Source organism: Syzygium oleosum, unplaced genomic scaffold (assembly GCF_021117445.2).
Source record: "Syzygium oleosum isolate NSW1041296 unplaced genomic scaffold, Sole_v2.1 Sole_v2.05, whole genome shotgun sequence".
In the NCBI taxonomy this organism is placed as follows: domain Eukaryota; kingdom Viridiplantae; phylum Streptophyta; class Magnoliopsida; order Myrtales; family Myrtaceae; genus Syzygium; species Syzygium oleosum.
Window position 1 is genome coordinate 12,658,871 of NW_026607489.1, and position 20,840 is coordinate 12,679,710.

At 40.5% G+C, this 20,840-nt stretch overlaps 2 protein-coding genes across 2 annotated transcripts; both read right to left on the reverse strand.

The window, feature by feature from the left end:
* Nucleotides 1–154: 154 nt before the first annotated feature.
* Nucleotides 155–3,451, reverse strand: LOC115678312 (inositol oxygenase 1-like). Its single transcript, XM_030601667.2, has 11 exons — nucleotides 3,238–3,451; nucleotides 2,875–2,977; nucleotides 2,072–2,153; nucleotides 1,743–1,947; nucleotides 1,482–1,541; nucleotides 1,320–1,372; nucleotides 1,096–1,218; nucleotides 899–968; nucleotides 709–787; nucleotides 478–559; nucleotides 155–379 (listed from the first exon to the last, which is right to left on the reverse strand). The coding sequence occupies exons 1-11, from the start codon at nucleotides 3,266–3,268 to the stop codon at nucleotides 353–355; spliced, it is 915 nt and encodes a 304-aa protein (XP_030457527.1). The 5' UTR covers nucleotides 3,269–3,451; the 3' UTR covers nucleotides 155–352.
* A 7,015-nt stretch (nucleotides 3,452–10,466) lies between these two features.
* On the reverse strand, nucleotides 10,467–12,895 carry LOC115678273 (transcription factor bHLH87). Its single transcript, XM_030601620.2, has 3 exons — nucleotides 12,785–12,895; nucleotides 12,433–12,595; nucleotides 10,467–12,317 (listed from the first exon to the last, which is right to left on the reverse strand). Exon 3 carries the CDS (start codon nucleotides 12,231–12,233, stop codon nucleotides 10,917–10,919), a length of 1,317 nt encoding a protein of 438 aa, XP_030457480.1. The 5' UTR covers nucleotides 12,234–12,317; nucleotides 12,433–12,595; nucleotides 12,785–12,895; the 3' UTR covers nucleotides 10,467–10,916.
* Nucleotides 12,896–20,840: the final 7,945 nt, after the last annotated feature.

Genomic DNA, 20,840 nt, shown 5'->3' on the forward strand with positions numbered 1-20,840 from the left:
ATTTTCAAATGCTGAAAGGTAAATGAAGACTTTGGAGATCAATTAGATAACATTATCTCTTTTCATTGCATCATATCATTTGATGATTCACCCTCGATTTTTCACATGGGTTAAATAAAAACGGTATTACTTCCACGAAAATTACACGAAAGAATTAAGGTGCGGACAGAAGCTGATCTTATTATTCCATAGAAATGCTACATGCATTCATCATATGTACAGGATACTAATACATCAAGCCACCACCAACAGTAATCTGAACTCTAAATCTCTAATTAACAAGCCCACAGCTGATTCATATCCATTGCCCTAGTTCTGTATTTCTCATAGACTTCATCGTCTCTCCCCCAATTCACCATCTCAGTTTTGCTGGGAAATACTGCAAAAGTACAATTGACAGTTTAAATAAGGTGAGAACAGAGAGACATGGTAACTTTTTTTTTGGAAAAATGGAACATGGGTTTAAGTGATGCTCACTTTTTCAATAAGGGAGAGGTAGTAAGGCTTGACCTTCTCCACATCTATCCGTACGCTGCTCTTGCTATAAAGGTCATATTTGCTGTGCACAGAAAAGTCTAAATTAGACTTTTTTTCATTTAGACTTTTTCTTTGTTAGACTATATACAAAATAAAGGTGACTGGCAATTATCATATCATTTGATTGAAATATCTTTTGGTACCAAAGAGAGAGAACAAACTGGGCCTTACTTAAATATTTGAAGCCACTTGAGATTCTCAGCATCCTCCTCATTCATTAAATGCTTGTATGCTCCTGATTTATGCAAAGCTGCAATTGCAATTGCTTTTGTTATCTTCAGCCTCTTTAACTAGAAAAGATAAAAAGAAATCTTTTAATATGCGTGCATACTAATTATGGGTGGTTAATTAATCCGCTTACAATAAAAGGAATGATATCTGATGATGAAGAGTGCTGCTGAAGGCAGGGTTGTTTTGTTCTTCTTGGCAACCTTTATATAAAAAAAACCCAAAATCCAGAAACTCAAAATATTACTTGTAAAAGAAGCAAAGCAATCCAAATCTAGATTGATGCTTGACTTAAATATTTTGCCACAATCAAGGGCAAAAGGGATGTACCAGATACATATAATCATCATGGCCCCATGACATCAGAACATTGTTGAGTCCACATCCTTCTGAGTATACTCCATATTTAGTGTTGTATGCTGGATTGTGGTAGTCTGGATTCTCCTCGAAGTACTGTTGCCAGATCAAAAGAGGTATAAGGATTAATGATTTACGCAATTAATCCACTTTTGTTTTGTTCCTATCATGGAATCAATTTCGATGGGAGGAATTACCTTGTGATGAACGATCGATTCGTCGAAAGTGCAGCCCAGAGGATACGTGTCGCCTGCAACTCGATCGGGCGAATATGGGAAATTGTTTAGACAAGATGATAACTTATGATAATCTTGAATTTGGACTAAATTGATGAGAATCGAGAAAACCTATCGACTGACCCACAACAGCCCACTGAGGAAGCTCCCCAAAGCTTGGATGAAGCAGCACTTTCCCAAGATCTATGACCATCAAAAGTTAAGACTCAACATTCCGCTCGACTGCTCATTCTAAGCTGAAAGATCACACTAAAGGCTATACTAATATTACCGTACAAGGCATGACAAAGTGAAAGAATCTGATATCACAATGTTATCTGAAACAATGTCATGGACAAGTATCCTAAATCTCGAGAAATACTTTAGGAATTATTTGAGGAGTACCATGAATGAGGCCAGTCAAGTGAAGCCAATCCTCATTGGGGTAGTCTTTTCTGATGGCTTCAGCAGTTTGGAGCAAGTGCTCGATCTGGGGTTCATCAAGGTCTGGGTCACTCTCATCCACCACATCATTCAGCAGCTCACAGCAGTCCCATATGCTCATCTCCACCTTGTCCAATTTCCCATACTCCTCCCTCATTCTCTGCACCTGTCCATGTCCCACAATGAAGGAAAAAAATGATCAATTGATCCTGAAATTGTTTTTTTTAAATTTATTTTGAAAAAGAAAATATGTTATGGGCCAAGAAGATATTGTTGCAAGGTTGGCTTACAAAGTCATATGTCTGGCTGATGTGATTAATCCTGTAGAAATTCTCCACTCCTGATTGCCTCTCACTCTCTGCATCATAGGCCCTGTTCACATTTCCAGGTCCAATCAATGTAGAATTTGTTAAGACAAAAAGAAAGATCTCAAAACTCTAGTAACATTATAGTGTTAAGCAGAAGATAGACAGTAATAAAAGTTAGTATCACCAGAACCACCTTTGGTCATGTAAAAATGACTTAGCATTATAAGTTTGGACGTGTGAAAACTTCAGATGTCATTCACAACTCTTCATGCCGACCAAAAAAAGAAGAAACTCACAACTCTTCATGGGGGTTGAACATGCATTTTGGGCCCATTGGGCCACATAGTGGGGTCACCAAACTCCTTGTCGGCTCTAGTCCAAAAAGGAGTTGATGGGCCAGAAAAAGTTAATGGTTATCATGAAACAAATGAATGGATACGTGTACGCTATCGGACAGAGCGTACAAAACTTTCACGTCTCTCTGAACCTCAAGATTGTAACTTTTGTCTCTACATACCAAATAAAGGGGCGCAAAAGAAAGTCTTCAGATCTCTCTACTTTTCTCCGTGTTCTAGTAACTCACGTACCCATATGGGTTCATAACTTACATAATAAAGGGAAATTTTGAAATCATGAGAGCTGCACACACCATCATGGGATAGACAGTAGATACTCCTGCTGTTTTTTTTTTTTTTTGGAGACATATAATAGGAGTCATAATAATTGATAAAGCGAAAATCGAAAAACAAATTCGTACGTCGAGATCGGGAGTGAGAGAGAGCAACCTAAACGTGTGGCCAAATGAATTTGTGTCTGGCACCAGAAAACCACCGTCAAGTACCAACTCCTTTTCTTCCACAAGGACCTTCTCTTCCTCTTCCCCCACCACTGCCATATAAACAGAGAAGAGGTTTCCACAGAATCACAAGTCTGCATTCCTCTTACCATATAATGGGGAAAAGGGAAATTAAACACATCAAGCAAGGATTTCCATCTTTCAAGAATCAAAGGGAAGAAAAGCTCCACTTTTGAGAGTTCCTTCCAACTGCTGCTCATCACAAATTATTTACAACAGGGAACCGTATATTATGTTACGAGCTAAATTGTGCAACAGGAACACGTGAATTTGGTCAGGCAGAGAGATCTACCAAGCTCGGGCTGATCAATGAGGATGGTCATCTCGAATCAAAAGCGAGAAGAAGAGAATCAAAACATTCGGTTGGGGGGAGAACAGTGGGTGCTGGAGCAGATTCATTGCAATTCGGGACCATGGAAAAACCGGGGGGCTATTTATAGTTGGCCGGAGGAGGAGTCCTTCCCTGAGAATTCGGAGGTCCTGGAGTCCTTCCCTGAAAATCCCACCTTTCCATTCCTTGGCCCATTTTTTTCTATTACCGTGTATGCGTTATCACTCACCTATCCACTGTCGTGTTTCAGCCCCATCCGTCGAAAAGATTAGATTTTTTTTTTTAACTCCCCCGAGAAAGTTTAAAACCCGGGAAATAAATAATTATGATAAAAAAAATTCAGAAAGCTAGGGCCCCATGGAAAAGGCTCATGCTAGGTGTCAAGAACCAGATAATTGTAATAAAAAAAATTCAGAAAATCAGGCCCCAGGAAAAAGGGTCATGCTACCAGAGAGAGAGAGAGATAGAGATTTAGGCTAAAAATGTAAAAAAAAAAAAAGAAAATAAAGTTTGGAGGGTAATTTTCTTATTTTGGTGGGAGAAGGTGAGGTGATTAGATTAGCGGGGGATAGAGTCAAAAGTGAAAAAACAAAAATATCCGAAAAAATGTCACCAATGAGTCAGCTTCGCGCCGCGGTCGCTGGTGGGATTTGGTTTCCTGGGCCCCACCTGACGTGGCATCCAGCCGATTTGCAACGTTACGTGTGTTGTCTTGTTAGGCCACTTCCCCGATTTTTCTGGGTAGATAATTTCAAGGCAAATAAGTTCTAAACCTAGTATACTTTTGCTAATTCGGTCCCGAATCTTTTAATTCTGTCAATTGAGTCCTAAATCTTTTTTATGTTTTACCGATTGAGTTCGTCCGGTCAATTTTTGGCCGGAAGTCGCTGATGTGGACACCGGGCGCTACCGGTACCGACGTAGACAATTTTTAATAATATTTTCCTATTTTTTTATTTTCTTTTTCCTTTTTTCCTTTTCTTTCTCTTTCCTTTTTTTTTTTCTGCCCTTCTTCCTCGACCTTTGGCAAAGCTCGCCGCCACAGTCCCCCGACGAGATCGAGCCTCGTCTAGCCAATGTGAAGCCGACCTTGCCGTCACTGGGCGCCCACCGACGCGTGGATTTAGGACTCAATTCGCACGATTTAAAGGTTTAAGACTGAATTGGCAAAAGTGCAATATGTTTATGACTTTTTGAACAAATTTCCGAATAATTTTGTATAGTCATATATTTTTGAATAATCACATCATTGCAGAAATGTGAGTTCTTTTAATCAATGTAAAAATAAGGTCGAATCTTTTTTCTCTCTCTTTAAGAAGATTGTACATCCGTTTGTATTCGATTACCCTATAAATTTTGTCTCGTACATTACTAATAGAGATTGACACGGAGATAGCTATTTAAATAGTGCAATGCTAACACAACAAGATAAAAATATATAGGGAGTTTTCTTCACAAGCGCTTTCTGTATACTCGTTAATCACACCTAAAAAGAAATTATTTATATTTTCAATGTACCGACCATATATGATATAAAAATTTATTGTTTTCGAAATGATAAGTTATTTTTAATGGCGTGGTTAAATAAATATCTCAAGGGCATATATTAACAAAATCAAATTATAAGTACCATTATGATACGTTGACACATAAATTGTACTTCATACACCCTGCTGACCCCGATGCATTGACCTTTGATGGTGACTTTATAGATATTTGATATTCTCGTGAATCGACGGTCCATATTGGTCTATGAGCTGTCCACCACCCGCACCAACAGGCAACAGGCACGCACGAGGCGCGACAGACGGCGACACGTGTCCCCCGTGGAGCCCACGTAGGTGTCAGCGTCACGCAGGATTAGCGACCAGGTGTTACCCACGAGAGAGAAAAAGCACTCCGACAAAATATGAATTCTATCGAAACAATATTCTCGAGAAAATTTAATTTAAAGGAAAAATCATTTCGTTTTTCTATATTTAGCTGTACTTATGGAAGTCATTTTCCGATGTTTGTTAAAGAAAAGTCACGAGCACACGTCCGAGAATATGTCTCGAGTTTAAACCCTAGACAATGGGTCTGGATGTCGAGGTCCTCGCCACAAGCTATGAGGAAATCAGGCACGGCTAATAACTGTCGATTAAGAAAATATTTTTCATCAACTCATTTTTTATAAACAATATAAATGTTGAGAAATATAAAATACCGAGGAAGTTAGAAAATTACTTTCCAACGATATTCGAAACGAAAATTTCGCGGAGGATTCGTTGTTTGGAGATTTTGATGTAGATACACGACACGGTCGATGCGTTGACTAGTCTTCAAATCGGACGAGAATTGATTAATTTGATCGGAGCATTAGAGGAAATATCGGACGGATTACAGTGGAGTTTTGAGCTTAATCCATCTGTCAAAACCGGATGAGAATTCCAATTGACACTCGCCAAAAATTATCGAGCTTTTTTACACATTTTGATTTGGAAATCTTCACTTTCTCAAACATTGATTACATACTATACTCTCTCTCTCTCTCTCTCTCTCTCTCTCTCCAATCTTTCAAATTGAATTTCAAATCATCTTGTTCTTTTCTTTTTTGGGACAATCTGTCGCATCATGATAATTAAAAGTTCATTTGAAAGAATCCTAGAAAGATCTCCCTTAATTATAATTTGTTAATTTGCGATGAATATAATTTCGAAATGGAGAAGGAGAATATCAGTTCTTCATTCATTATCAGTTTGGTGCATGAAGCGGGGTCGTTTTTGACTAGATGCCAAAGTCGCCGCGAGCTGCGTCACGGAGCTGAGAACTTGCGGTGCACGATGCGAGCAAGTCGGTGTCGGTCCGTTTTTACGATAACAACTGTTCGGAACAGCTTTTTGGCCCAATCATGCGAGAACAGCTGACAAGCAAATGGCCGCACGAACGGCGCACACATCCGTTCCAAACATGAGCGAGCGAGCGATTGTTTCCTTCCTTGTTTGTTTGGTCGGCCGGGAAGCAACTGCTTGGCAACTTTCTCGGCCGGCGAGAAGGGCCCTCTCTGCAACTGCGGTCCTCGACAAAATTTAGTCGGAATGACTGGATCGGTTCCAGGTCAAAAGATTTAAAACTAATTTGGCACAATTAAAATGTTTAGAACTAGATTGACACCAATGTAATAAGTTTAACACTTTTCCCACCATTCGACCACACGGGCTTTCAGGCCCAAAGCCGCTGATCTTGATTTACTAGGTCCACCCGCCATTCAAGAAATGTTTTAAAGACCGATGAATACCGAATCAAATATCACAGTGCAGAAAAAAGAAATTGGGGATGAATAACTTTTGAGGGGTGAGTGCACCTTCTGATACGCGATCAAAAAGGACCGTTCGACATTTCGTTAAGTCCGTCGACCCCATCATCAGTGTCTCGCGAGGGGTCGAGTGCTGATCAAGTACGAGCCCAACTTAACCGGATTCATTCTGAACTGTCCAGTCCGTCGTATGCACGAAAACCAACCCCCCAAGTATTTGGAAATTTCGAAGGCAGACCGGGCATGAGTGCGGCTCAACCCTTGAGTCGAGCGGGCCTCGCCCGAGATCAGCATGATCCCGGAATGCATCCGGCGCACCTAATACTTAGAAAACTGCAATTTGTTGCAAACCCAGAGTCTGTACTAGCATGGGCTGGATTGGGCCCAATTCAACTGCAGATAATAAACACCAAGCTGACACAAGCACAATCCCAACCCAACAAAAACAGAGAGAAAAAAATAACCGACAACCGATAAAACAGGGGAAAAAATAGCCACCATCCATCCGTCTTCTCCTGGAACTTGCCGATCAAAAGAAAAGTTCCTTTAATTGCAACTCCCCAGTTTATTTTTTGTCAGAATTTGCAACTCCCTAGTTGAACGGTCAAAATAGTTCTCTTGAATAGAAAAAATTAAAAAATCGCTGGTTTTAGGGTGGACAGGGTCGGTTCCGAGTTGATTCCCGTTTCACAGGTTTCGGGTTGGAAACTGAGGTAGCGAATGATAACCATTATGTTCCAGAATGAGTTCCTGAAACAGAAATAGATTTTTCTATTTCTGGTTCCAGGATGAGTTTCTGAGAAAAGAAACCCGTTTGATAACGACAAAAAATTTCTATTTCTGGAACAGAAACCTGTTTGATAACAGCACAAAATTTCTATTTTCTGAAACAAAAACCCGTTTGATAAACAACACAAAATTCTATTTCCAGGAACAAAAATCCATTTTTTTAGAAATGGAATAAAAATAATTAGAAAATCCAAAAAATTCCTAAAAATCTAAAAAAAAATTCAAAAAATCCAAAAAAAATTGAAAAATTCTAGAAAAATTCATCACAATTTCCAAAAAATAAAAAAAATTCAGATTTCGGGAAAATAGGAAATCTGTTGAATTTTTTCAAAAAAAATCAAAAAATCAAAATTTTCAAAACTTCATAGAATCGCTTAAAATACCTGTGGCCACCCACTTTTAGTGAAATTTAAATCTTTTTAGGTGCAAAAAAAAAATAAAAAAATCAAAAATTTCAAAACTTCACAGAATAGTTTAGAATATATGTGGCTACCCACTTTGAGCGAATTTTAAATTTTTTTAGGTGCCGAAAAAAATAAAAAAAAAATAAAAAAAATTTCAAAATTTCACAGAATGGCTTAAAATACCTATGGCCACCCACTTTGAGCAAAATTTAAACCATTCTGTGAAGTTTTGAAATTTTTGATTTTTTACTTTTTTTTCCCACCTCAAAGATCGTAACTTCTAGATGAACATGTGTTTTGAAGAAAGAGTTCTCTCAGAAATGATTCTCATTTTTGGCATAGAAATACAAAAACCTACTTTTTTTTGTTCTGATTTCTGGTTCAGAATTGGTTCTGGAACAAAAAGTTGTTCCAAAAATAGAAAAATGGAATTGCGTTACCAAACGGGTTTCTGGTCCAAAGCTATTTCTGGGAATAGAAAACCAGTTCTGGACAGAACCAGAATGGTTATCATGCGCTACCTGATCATCCCTAAAATCCTCGATACGTGATTACAACTCGCAGGCGAAACAACCTCAGGCTTCCCACTATCTAAGGGCAAAGAAAAATGAATAAGATCAGCTAGCTCAATTTCCTATTTGGAAAATGCTGTCAGCCAGAAAAAAAAACAGTAGCAATAATGACAATCACGCCTCTCTGTCTTTTTTCATCTTTTCTCTCTCGAGACGCAATCACGAGCGGTATTCACGAAAAGGGGGAATGAGAAGGAGGGGCAACGCAAAGGACATGGGGGTTGATGAACAGATCTGCTTCAGGCTGGTCTGTGCTGATATCAGCACACGCACAAATTGCACTATAAACAACTAATATCCACGATCCATCATTCATCCAAAGTCAAGTTTTCAAACTTTGTGCTAAGGAGCAGCCGCACGCAAGCAACCAATTGCAATGCGCAGCCAGAGATCTTCAGCAACAGAACAGAATTGTCTAAATGTAGCAAGCAATCCCGACCACCAAACACGCCCACTTGATTCGACCCTCACCGTTTTGCTGCCCCCAATGGACAGATTGGTATATTTTCAGACGTGGGATCGACCCAACCAACCCATATTGTGTCAACTATGCGTAAGCAAGGACCCGTATACGATCATTATACAATATGTATGTATATGAACATGTATGGACAATATCAAATGTATGATGAATGTAGGACAAGTTGCGTAGAGCGCCAAATCGTAAGATCGGTTGTGTTCCTGCAGAAGAACTTCACAACCGGCACGGGATCTGCTGGAGCCTATAATGGCTGATAAAAATTGCATGCGAACGCCCTTTCCAGCACTCCAATTCGGGTTTCAATAGCACTGTAAATGAAGGTTCTAGTTTCAAATTGCCAATACATACATCCACACTACTTTCAATCTCTTTGACCATCAACAGTCCCAATTCCTCTTGTATCATTTTTCCTTAAAAACACAGACCTAACCAATGGATGGGCCAAGAACAAAAAATTATACAAAATCTGTCCATGCCTAGGCAGGTCGATCGAGCTCAAGAAGGGAATATGATTTAGGCTCGTCCATTTCGCCCTTCGTGCCTCAACACGGGGCAATCGACATAGACCTAACGTGTAGCGTAGTCCTGTCCATAGGGGTTCATAAGGGCACTTTTTTTTTCTACCAGAAAACAATATTTACTATCACGGGAAAGAGATGCATGTTCACTTATGTATCAACTTAAGGTTTCAAGATGGGTTGACGATCGTCCTACTTGAGGAATCATGTATATAAATCTCAATGCCCCTCATTTGTCTCTTTGTTTAAATTAATTATCATAACAAACCTCATTCCTAAAGCAAGCTCATATCGAAATCTATCTATGAGCTATAATCAGTGTGAGAGCATATTCAAATAATAAATCATACATTCCATCGCCAAATCAAGCCTTCGGATTATTAGCCGCGGTGGTTTCTCACAATTTTTGCAGAAGCAGTAAAAATATGTCAAGTTCGAAATCCGGCTAGCCTCGGGAAAATCCAAACGATGATGAGAACCATGATCGCCAAAAATTTGTCGAAACCCTAATGACAATAGGCGTCGGGACAAAACCCATCAATGGCCTCCGAAGCACGACCACAAAGCCACAGATTGCATAACTCCAAGGATTTCTTAAATGGTTTCGAGTTTTTTATTCAGTTTCCAGCTCTCAAACACGAAGCCACCGGCCAAAAAAGAAGAATGAGTGAAGGCATGTGCGGAGCAATACGAATGAAGGGTGGTGGCTTTATCGAGAGCACGCTTTGGATTGAATCAAGGAGACAAAGGACCAGTCCCGTTTCTTAATAAGAGAATGTCTTTCGCATTGGTTAGCGCAAAAGAATCCAGTTTAGTTATTAATAAGAGAGCATATAAAGATCTCCAAGAAAAGAGAGAGCTTTAAGTACATGCATGGGACAGAGTGAACAGTCCCACCAATTCAAACCGAAAAAGTTGAACGAAAAGTGACGATTGCTTTTTAACCCTTGATCTGAAGTTGATCATAATCATAGCAGCCATAATTGCTGAGCCCCTTTTCACCCGGAAAAAGGCCTTGCAAAGCTGAGAGAGATGCATTTTACTATATTTGACTTGCTTTTTGACAGTAAAAAGCTTATTATCCTCATTCCCATTTGACAGCAAAACGTGTTCATAGTGGAAGCTGCAAGGTTTCAAATGGCGAAAAAGCTTACTCCCTCAAAAATGTGATGATGAACGGGGACAACAAGTATCATTTGGTCAGGCTTTCAACTCCATGTCACATATAAATGTTATGGTGAAGGCCATCGTTACAAACCTTAACTAATCAAAACTAGTGAGCTATATAACTGGACTTACAAATGTGAAAAGCATCTTGAGAGGAAGCAATCATTACAAAGAATTCAGAGACATGATTGGCAGATTGATTAGATCTTTTTGGACAGATCTATTGTACGCTTGAACAAAAATACTCGTCACAAATTCTGTCAACGGTAGGATTGGATGATCCATCACAATCATCCATTCTTCGACAATTGCGTGGTCCATTGATTCCGACCTGAAGCAAATCCGCACAGACGCTGTCCATGCAATAACCGCTCGAAAGCCGTGCAAAAAAGGAGAGGACAAACCTAACTATCCTCACTGAGGATGAAGGAGGTTGACAAAAGGGTTTTGGAGGTCATGATGATGGCTTTGCATGGGAACAAAAGACTGACCAAAAGGCAAAGAAGAGAACACAAAACTGTTGTTGTCATCCTTGGCAAAGCTCTCAAGCGCCTTCACTTGGGACTGAAGGAACTTGAGGTAGCTAGCAGCCTCGTCGAGCATCGACGCCGTGTCCATCTTGCTCCCGCCTGGGACCAGCCTCTGCAAAACCCTTATCCGCTCGCTGATTCTCTCCCTCCTTTGCCTCGCCGCAACCGTCTGCGGGTCACTCGATATCCTCACATTTTTCCTCCTTGGCTTCTCCACCACCTCGAACCCCAAGTTCACGGGCCTGAAGGCCGCAGCCTGGTAGATCATCTCCTTCATCTGGGCAATGACTTCCGGGTCTGGCTCTTGGTCGATGGAGGAATAAGAGCCGGACGATGACGGCTGTTGCTGGAAGTTGATGTTCTTGGACGACGAAGAGGTTGTTGCCGTGGTGAAGATTTGCTTCTGCGATCGGGGCCTCTTGTTAGGCCTCGATGGGACCTCAGATACAAGCTTGAATCCTTCTCCGGCATGAGAATCCGAGTCAAATAGGTTATTCATGTTGCTGAAGTCAACGTTCTTTCTCTTGGAGAAAAACGACGTCGTTGTGCTAGCCACTTTGTCTGTGGAGGTACGACGTGAGGCCGTATTGGCCTCATGGCTGGGATGATGATGCATGGGATCGGACTCTCCAGATGAAACTGCTGTGCTTGCGGAAGGAGTGTTGGCGAAGTTGCTCCAAAAGCTTCCAGATTCGGAGAAAATAACGTTGGACACGACACCGTCCTCTTCGATGGACGTGTTCGTGTTGATAGTGTTGCGATTGGTTCCAGAGAGGAAGCAGTTGAGCTCGCTGGGAACGCCGACATTCTTGGCAATCGGAAAAGCTGCCGTAAATGTGTTCATGGAGCAAAAGTTGCTGACCAAACATGGTGAAAGCTCGACTGCTGAGTCCGAAAAGACACCCATGGCCTCCTCCATGATAGGAGGAACGACTGGATGAGGCATTATTTCAGGGCTAGAGTTGGTAATTTGTTTCACCTTTTGAATCTCAATATGATCTGAATTATTCCTGAACGTGCCAGCTAACTCCACAAGAAGATGATGATGATGATCTGTGTTACCACCACCACTAAATCCACAGCTGTTTGATTTGGACTTGGTGTTGAAGCTCCCATTATTGTTCTGTTGCTGATTAATGCTCCAAAGCGACGTCAGGTTGTCCACGACTTGCACGCCTCTTGGCCACCCAAAATCTTCCATTGTTGATGTATCAATATTGATAGCACTGATCTGTGCCAACTCTTGAAAAATGACCCAGAAAGATATCCATGTGATGGTTTATTCCTGCAATTTTCGGGCACAGGCGTAAAAGTTTCAGAGCTTCTTTCCTTCAGAAACGAAAGAAATAGAAAGCTATAATAGAGGAGCTTCGAATCATAATTAGGAGTATAGTTATTACCTGATCCAGTTTCATGTCTCTGCAACTTATGGATCTCCAAGAAAAGGAATGTTTAGTGATGAATGGAGGAGGAAGAAACTTTTTTTGACTTGTGATAAAAGGTTATGACATTGATGACTCCATCTGTCGTGTATATATGTCCATCAAATCATTGAGGATTACTCTGAGGAAAAAGAAAATAAAACACAATTGCTAACGTCAGTTTGGCAACTGAAAGTTGTCTTCCAATATGTGAAAGCAAATCAAATCCTTGCAGTTTCAGGTTGAAGACCCAGAAAATAAATAAAAATAAATAGAGTGAAAAAGCAAACCAAAAGGAAAAATAAGAAAAATATGTGATTGTTGAACTTACATGAGAGAAGAAGTCGAAGAGCTAGCTTATGCATGAGAAGTTGATCAGCCGAGGTTGATGACAGCGCCTCTTGATCTAGTGCCCAAGTGTGTTCCTTTCGGAAGACTAGGTTTATATAAATAGAGATAAGGTAGAGAAGATGGAGACATGATTCCAAATTTCTTAACAATATTAATGCATAGTACTTGAGCATGTTCAAAATGAGAAAAATTTATAAGCTCAACATGACAATAACTATATTTTTATGAGAGTAATGGCATTGGAAATGATAAGGGTTTTTGGGTGTTTGGTCAGTTTTCGGTGGGTGTGTAAGAGAGTAGAGAAGTGCATGTTTGCAGAGGGAGAGCATGAGATTTCAGAGAGAGGAAATATTTTTTTGAAAATCTGGAAAAAAATAATGAATTATCCTATGCCGTGCTCTTTAATTTCTTATTAATTTATTGTGTATAGTGGGGAAAGATCTGACCTACTTTTGGGTCCATTTGCTCATGCTATTCCATGCGCTCTGTAAAGTTTCTGCGAGCTTGCAGGGTTCAAGTAAGCATCTTTTCATAACAGTGATTCTCTCTTTTGAACTATTAATCATGGATTAATCATAACGCTTTATGTTCGCTTTCTAAGTTGTGCTTTTTATGCGGCCAACAAGTTCTTGCAACTGAGATAATTCTAAGTGTGGAGCCTAGCTTAGCTTTGCTTTTTTATCCCTCAAAAGGTGTGTTGTTTCATCTGCCTTTGCGAATTTCTCTTACCCCGTTCCGCACTTTGAAAAGGTGTCCTCGGAATTACAATGACAAGTTATGTTCATAATGAAACTTTTAGTTTACAAAATAGACTCACTATTGCGACAAATGAAAAATTATGAATATTTAGATTTACAATAGTTACGGCATCGTAAAACTTTCTAAATTGATTTTATAATTGAGTCGTTGTATGCCTATTATCATCGTGTAATCGTATGTCATCGATGATTACCATGGTTACTACTAGTTAATAAATTTTTAATATTGATTGATTGTTCTCAAATTTAAACTTGTGATGCGAGCGAAAAAAGATTTAATGAAACTTTCAAGATAAACAAGTGGATAGGATATAAAGGTTTTGCCGCTCACTTTCCAAATTTTTGGATATTTTTTTCGAAATGTTGGACTATGCATGTATCTACTAGTGTATAATGCTTGAATAAGCTTTTGATTGATCTGAGACTGATAAAGACATACCTTCTTAGTAAAATGCTCGCACTTTCATATAAAAAGACATGTACCTACATGATTATGGATACAATTTCCATCTCAAGCACGTTTGTTGAACTCACGCAAAAATGTTCATTTTTTTGGAGTAAACTCAATTATATACAAATAGAATGGAACAAGTATTTGTGACGTGTCAAGAACAATTTATCTGGTTAAAATGTTTCTACTTTATTTCATATTTACTGAAATCTTGTGATTTTGCATTAGAAACATAAAGTAATTCAATTCTATTATTAGCTATGGCATTTCTATAAAATCTTGTACTTTATTACAAAATACAAGCAAAACTTGTTCATAATATGCAATTGATTTGACATCATGATAACATCATTTACGATACTATTTATGGCAATGCGAACTTTTTTGGCATAATTTTAAGAAAAATGATGATATAGACATGTCGGCATTTCAATCCGCATATATTACTAACCGAGATTAGAATGAGATTGCCCTGCTCAACCGTCCAAACGGTTTTTATGACATAAGAAATTGTTTTCTCAATCTCGGAGCCAATTTTGAATCTCTACATAACCCGAAAGTGCTGCAACATCTAAATAGTAAAGCCATGACCTCATCTTCAAGTTCCTGTCCGGCCCTTTTATAGTTCAAGCGATATTCTTTCTCCTTGGAAAGAAGACTTGCAGACAGTCTCCTAGGATTGCTTTTCTTATGGCAATTGGCAAGCTCAGTGAAGTGAGATCTGCTGAGCAATGGTGAGTTTTGGGGGGGCAAAGTCCTAAGTACAATCAAACACCAAGTTGGTGCTCATGAAAATTTGTCTCTTCACAGGCACCCAGACATGGACTGATATCAAAGTCTCCATAGATGTAGAACACACCTGGTTTTCTCATGCAGACTTTGATGTCACTCCATGTCTGTGTGCTCTACATCTAGAGAGAGAGAGAGAGAGAGAGAGAGAGAGAGAGAGAGAGAGAGAGATTGTATCTCTGAGCACACCCCACATGCACCCCATGATTTTCCAGCTAAGTGAATGGGTTCCCACAGGCCCTTATAAAGGACACCTTTCGTTATCTCGTCCCTCATGCTTGTCAACTCTCATGCTTTTCTTCACCTCCTCGCCCCATTTGTTTAAAGCTTTTCCCCTCCCCATTTGAGATTTCTCGGAAAGTGACGAGGAACAAAACCAAACAAAATGTCTCTTGTACGGTGCAAGAGCCAGGAGTGACACATTGCGTTTGGACCGACGTTGGTTCGGAACACCGGTGGTGTGAAAATTCGTTATACAAAGAGGGTTCGGACGTCGACATCATTCTATTAGCGGGCGGTAGTTTTCATTTCACGACTACTTACCTAAATAGTATTTTCAAGCCGTCATTGGCCTTACGTGGATTCTCAAATTATATGAGAAAAGATTCTCGAGTTTCAGTGGATATTATCGGTTTAAGAACGAAAAATCGCCACTTTTATTTGTTTTTTCTCCGGTGATGAATTCGGTGTAATTTAGATCATTTTGTGTAAACAAAACTACGCATTCGATACGTAACAAAATGGACAAGTAAATACGGAAAACGGGGTAGGTGTAGCCCGTGAGTTGACCTTCCAACAAGCTGGAGGTCGTGCACTGTTTCGATATGGTGGGAAGTCACGTTTGTTTTCTGCTGCTTCTTCTTTTTTCCTCTTTTATTTATGTCGAAGAAGTATTTTGTATAAAAGACAAGACACATACATTCTTAGTACATCCAGCATTTTTTTTTCTTATACAAAATTTACTTCCTCCACGGCCCTGGCTCGGTTCGGTTCGGTTCATCTAATTTGCCCGCTCAAGAGCCGACTCGAATGACCTATCTTTTGAGAACAATAGTCAAAGGCAACCTAACTAAAAGAGCTTGCTTGCACCACAAAATGCCTAAGTGACAACATCGATGTCTAACCCAAAACCGAGCAAGGGTAGCTGCATCGCTAATATCGTGCCGATTCCCCATCATAAACTATGGCGTGCCCGTTTCATATCGACGGGTTTCCGAGTAGACAAGTGCCGAATTTTTCGAATTTTCTGGTGTCATTAACCTTGAGGGGGTGGAGCCTTTTTTTTTATTTTTTTGTTTTGTATATTTGCTACCTTGAGGGGGGGAGCTACTATCTCAAAGCTATAACATTCATTTAATCTCCACAATGTTAACGAATTTTCAGGCGCGATTCAAAGTGGTTTGGGAGAGTGAGTGGTGGAAAAGGAGGAGAGGAAAAGTGCCCCCGCATTTAAATTCTTCTTCTGCTTCACGCAACAATACTCAAAAGAGTTTTCTTAAATTTCTGAATTTTTTTTATTCTAAATTTTTCATGCTTCCATTTTCACTTAGGATTTGTTTGAGTTAGAGAATTCCACGAATTAGTTTTTGGACTTTCACACGTGAAAATGATCAGTAAACGAAAAACTATTTATGATCAAAGAAAACATGCACGTTTAAAGTTAAAAAACTAAATTTTCTACTCTAAACGGGGGGAAACATTTTCCCGAAAAATTATTTCCAAAAAATTATTTTTTTTTATCGTGAAATTTTCTCCGAAATAAAACGCACTATCGGTCTTACTTTCTCGATACGTGTCAACTTTTTTTTGCTAAATCTCGATATGTGTCAACTTGTGTTAAAGAAAAGAGGTACCTCGACAAATGGATGAATATTTTTCATTTTCATTATATAGGATAAAAACAAATAAACTATCTCGATCTATAATGTCAAAATCGAAATTAATGCCCATTCGCTTTCGCTCTCGCTCCCTCGCATTCCATTTTGCCTCCGTAACAAAAGCTGAGCTGTCGCCCGTCGGCTTGGATTGGTTATGAATCCGATGGTGGTCCCCACTTGTGTGGGTGGGCCCCCCGAAGAATTCTTCGCCCTTCTATCATGACAGCTCACACGTGAACAGGGGCTCCATCTGCACACGTGGCCGGCGGGTATTGGCGGTAACCCCCGTCGTTTGGTATCGTCCCCACGTGGGAGATCGCAACGGTGGACTTGGGCTTGGGCGGGGAGCTTTAAATTACATACACGGGACCATCCGTCTGATCGTAGGGCTGGAGAATCTTTCCTTATTTTGGCATCATCTTCTGATTATGATTTCTTCTTTCATCCTTTACCCCCCCGGCCAGAGGAACTGTAGTCGATTTTAGCATCATATTCGGATACTATTTAGGATTAAGTTAATTGTAATAGCATTCTCATTGGTTATGAAATAGAATAGTTTAACATGGTGCGAGAGTTATGTGCTAGTGCTATCCATTTCGCGCGCGTGTTTACTCCATATTAATCAAATTCCACATATCACTCTTGATCTGATTTGCACGTAAGAGGGGTGTTGAAATGTCCCACGTCGACTAACAACGAGTCTTATATGTTTTTTTATGTACGCGCGATCTGCCTCCGCCTAGTGGCTTAAGCTTTTAGTATATTCTACTAATCACCCTTTTTTTTTTATGGGGATTGTAGGTGTGAGCGTGGTTGAACCCGAGAACCGGACCGGTGGGAACCTATTCGGTTCCAAATTCCAAGGTATGGGTAGGTTTTAAGTTCGAAAAATTGGGAAACTTATTTCAATGGGTAGGTTTTAGCGCGATCTATGTCTTAGCGCGATCTTGCGGTATTCCATAGCGTTCAATGATGAATGAATAATCTGGAACCATTAGTCCAAGCTTCCATTTTATGACTGAGAATTTTATTTTGTTAATATTTCATATTTTTCGTGAATCTAAATATAAGTTATGGTTAGTGGATTGTAGCAACAAGTGGTGGTCATAAAAGATGACGTTTAACTGCAATAATTCAATTAATAATACAGGTGGAATCTGGGTAGACCTTGGAACCTAGGTAGACTTTGGAACTAACCCTGGAACCTGTAACATGCTAGGTTTCAGGTTTCAAGGTATGCACGGTATGTTTCAGGTTCAAAAAAATAAGGAACCTACTCCAATTGGTAGGTTTCAGTATCTATCTGGAACCTGTACGGAATCTGGAACCGCTCACCCTTAGAGGATTGTCCTGTCTTATTCCACCTTTAATGCGAGACCTTTTCAAGTGGTACGAGAGTATGACAAAAAAAAAAAGTGGTATGAGAGCAAGAGTGGGCATCTTGCGTGGATTAACTAATTAATCATTTTGGTTGTAAACGTCCTTCTTTTTGTACACCATGCGCATTATTACTTTTACAGCTTTCTTCTTTTTTTTTTTAACAAAGTTTATGTAATTTACGCATTGTTTTTGAATAAATGTATTTTTCAAAAAATTTTAAAAGGAATTAAATACCGATGTATCCATTTTCGAGCAAGGCAAAAAACACAAGGGGACAGGCTGTTGGGGAGGCGCTCGTATCGGGAATACAAAAACCGCGACGGGGACAGTGACATGTCGTCGACTCTCGAGAATTCCGATTTGTCCGAACCCGGTTCGTGGCTGCGAGGTTTTTGTCGTGTACGTGCGCTGTTCCCGATCTTTGTCTCCACCCCCTCCGAAACGACGTGACTGGCCTCCCTTCCGAAAGCCCATTGGGCCCCCACAAAAGTCTGGGTTTTCGCGGGCCACGAACGAGATGGCGACCCTCGCCTGTATGGGCCCACCAAGCCCAACTTCGGCCCATTCGCATTTCTAAACGTGAACTCTCTGTAATGCCGACTCTCTTCGGATCGGTTTCTGAAAATGAGAAGATGGCTCTAGGGATGATGGTGGGCGGGCACCCGACTCGTATAAACTCTAAGGCTACGTTTGGTTGATCGGATAAAAGCCAGGATAGAATATGTTTTATCCTATTCTGTGTTTGGTGGTGGTCCAGGATAAGATAAGGTCGGATATAGACCGGATATAGCCCGGATAAAAAAATCCGAGGGGGGGAGGTGGGATAGTCCTGGATAGGATTTTTAATGACTATTTTCCAGAAACCCTACGCTCCACTCGCCGTCATCTTCATCCCCACACCTTGTGTGCTTTCACCAAAAAAATTTCTCGGCTTTTTTTCCTTCACCGACTCCTCCGGACCCGTGAATAGCAAAAAAAAAAAAAAAATTATCCTATCCGACTTTAAATCCGTAGTCCACCAAACAGTGGATAGGATATAAAGAAATCTCAGGATTTCTTATCATATCCTATCCAGTCCTATCCTGTTTAGAAATCCGGACGACCAAACGCAGCCTAATGAGAGCTAAACGGGTTTTGAGCAGCGGGATGGGTTTCGAGTCGACCGTCGAAAACCCTTTAGGTATTGGGCCGGGTGTGATTTTTTATAGGCAGGGAAACTCGATGCCCGGTACTCGGTATGTTTTAATTGCTAGAATGATGTCATATCTTTTATTGTCTCTAGGTTCGATTATCTAGCAAATGTGCGTAATTGTTTGAAGGGATGTATCGAGAATCAAAACAGAACGATCACGCAGAAATCAGAGAAAATAGACGATGCACGAATTTACCCAGGTTCACCCTCGAATAGGGCTACGTCCTGCAAAGAGATTTCACTATATTTTCGGTTTTCAGCCACTCAACTCGTTACAATGATCAGAAAAACAAGCAAAATATATATGTGCGCCAAACGGGCCCAAAACCTAAACCTATACGAAATCTCTTAATCTCGCACCATACGGGCCAGCTTAAATAAAAGCCCAAACCCGCTGCCCGGTCAGTGGGGCAGCCGTTCGCTGATCGGGTAGCGGAACCCCCATTGGGGGCACTGCCCCCGAACCCCCGCCCGCTAACCGGGCAGCGGGACACCCGTGTCGGGGGCGCTGCCCCCGAACCCCCGCATTCCGCACGCAGGGGTCACATGTCGTCGGATAACACTTCAGTTTCCCTAAGCTCACGTGGGCGTATCCGGTGTGAGAAACAAGGGTTCTCGAAGTATTCACCAACTCCAACATTGTTTTCGCCCTACTCGAGTTTGGGGCGTTTTTTTTAAATTTACTTAATGGCTAAACTCGAGATCTAAACTTTATAACTCATTTACCCAACTGCTCTTACTCTGCCGGAATACTTGAGGTTTACTTATACAATCTTGTTGACCTCTAGAGAAAGTCGATCATTATTTCAACATATCATTAACGATTGATTTCTCATTTTAGGATCGTTACATTTTAAGTTTTTACGATCGTTGATCTTCAATTATTTTTTTCACTCTCGTATTTTCCATATTCCGCAGGTTTTCTAGTTGAGATTTAGAATGTCACGAGTTTTGAGTAGATAATTATTTGATAGAACTTAACGCGATTTATTGCGTGCTTAATGGGAGGTAGACATGGCCACAGGCCGGTTTCGGTCAGGAACCGGCCCGAAACCGGCCCGGGTCAAACCCGGGACCAGCCCATTGACCGGGACCGCGGTTCGGAACCGGAACCGGCCCGTGACCTACGGGCCCGGTTCCAAAAAAAGAAAAACTGCAAATAAGTGGAGAAACTCTTTTTTTTCCCAAATTTGATTACAATGTACGTTTTGATTACATTTTATATTGAATAATTCATTATTTCATAATTTGATAATTTTTATTTTTTTATTTCATAATTTATTTTTTAATTTTACCGGCGGGTTTAACTGGTAGCGGGCCGGACCGCGGAACCGCCGGTTCGGTTCATTACATGGCCACGAACCGGAACCGACCGGTTTCGAACTGTGTCCATGTCTAATGGGCGGTACATGTTTACTATGATAGTAACACGGCGGGTTGTGAGTACCTGACAACCTGATGATACATTTCAGGACATTCAAAGTACTTATCGATCGGTGCTTATTCATCTCCTTGCAGCCACAGAAGAACGATGAACCGCGAGATTACACGGCCTCTGCTGCAGCGCTTTGCCTGACTCACCGACGCAG

What these genes read in the sequence shown, in the direction of transcription:
- LOC115678273 (XM_030601620.2), bottom strand. Translation starts at nt 12,233, where the DNA reads ATGGAAGATTTTGGGTGGCCAAGAGGCGTGCAAGTCGTGGACAACCTG.
- LOC115678312 (XM_030601667.2), bottom strand. Translation starts at nt 3,268, where the DNA reads ATGACCATCCTCATTGATCAGCCCGAGCTTG. An exon ending in TCCTCAGTGGGCTGTTGTGG is followed by an intron (nt 1,373 to 1,481) that starts GTCAGTCGATAG and finishes ATCGAGTTGCAG; the next exon opens with GCGACACGTATCCTCTGGGC. An exon ending in ATGATGATTATATGTATCTG is followed by an intron (nt 969 to 1,095) that starts GTACATCCCTTT and finishes TTTTATATAAAG; the next exon opens with GTTGCCAAGAAGAACAAAAC.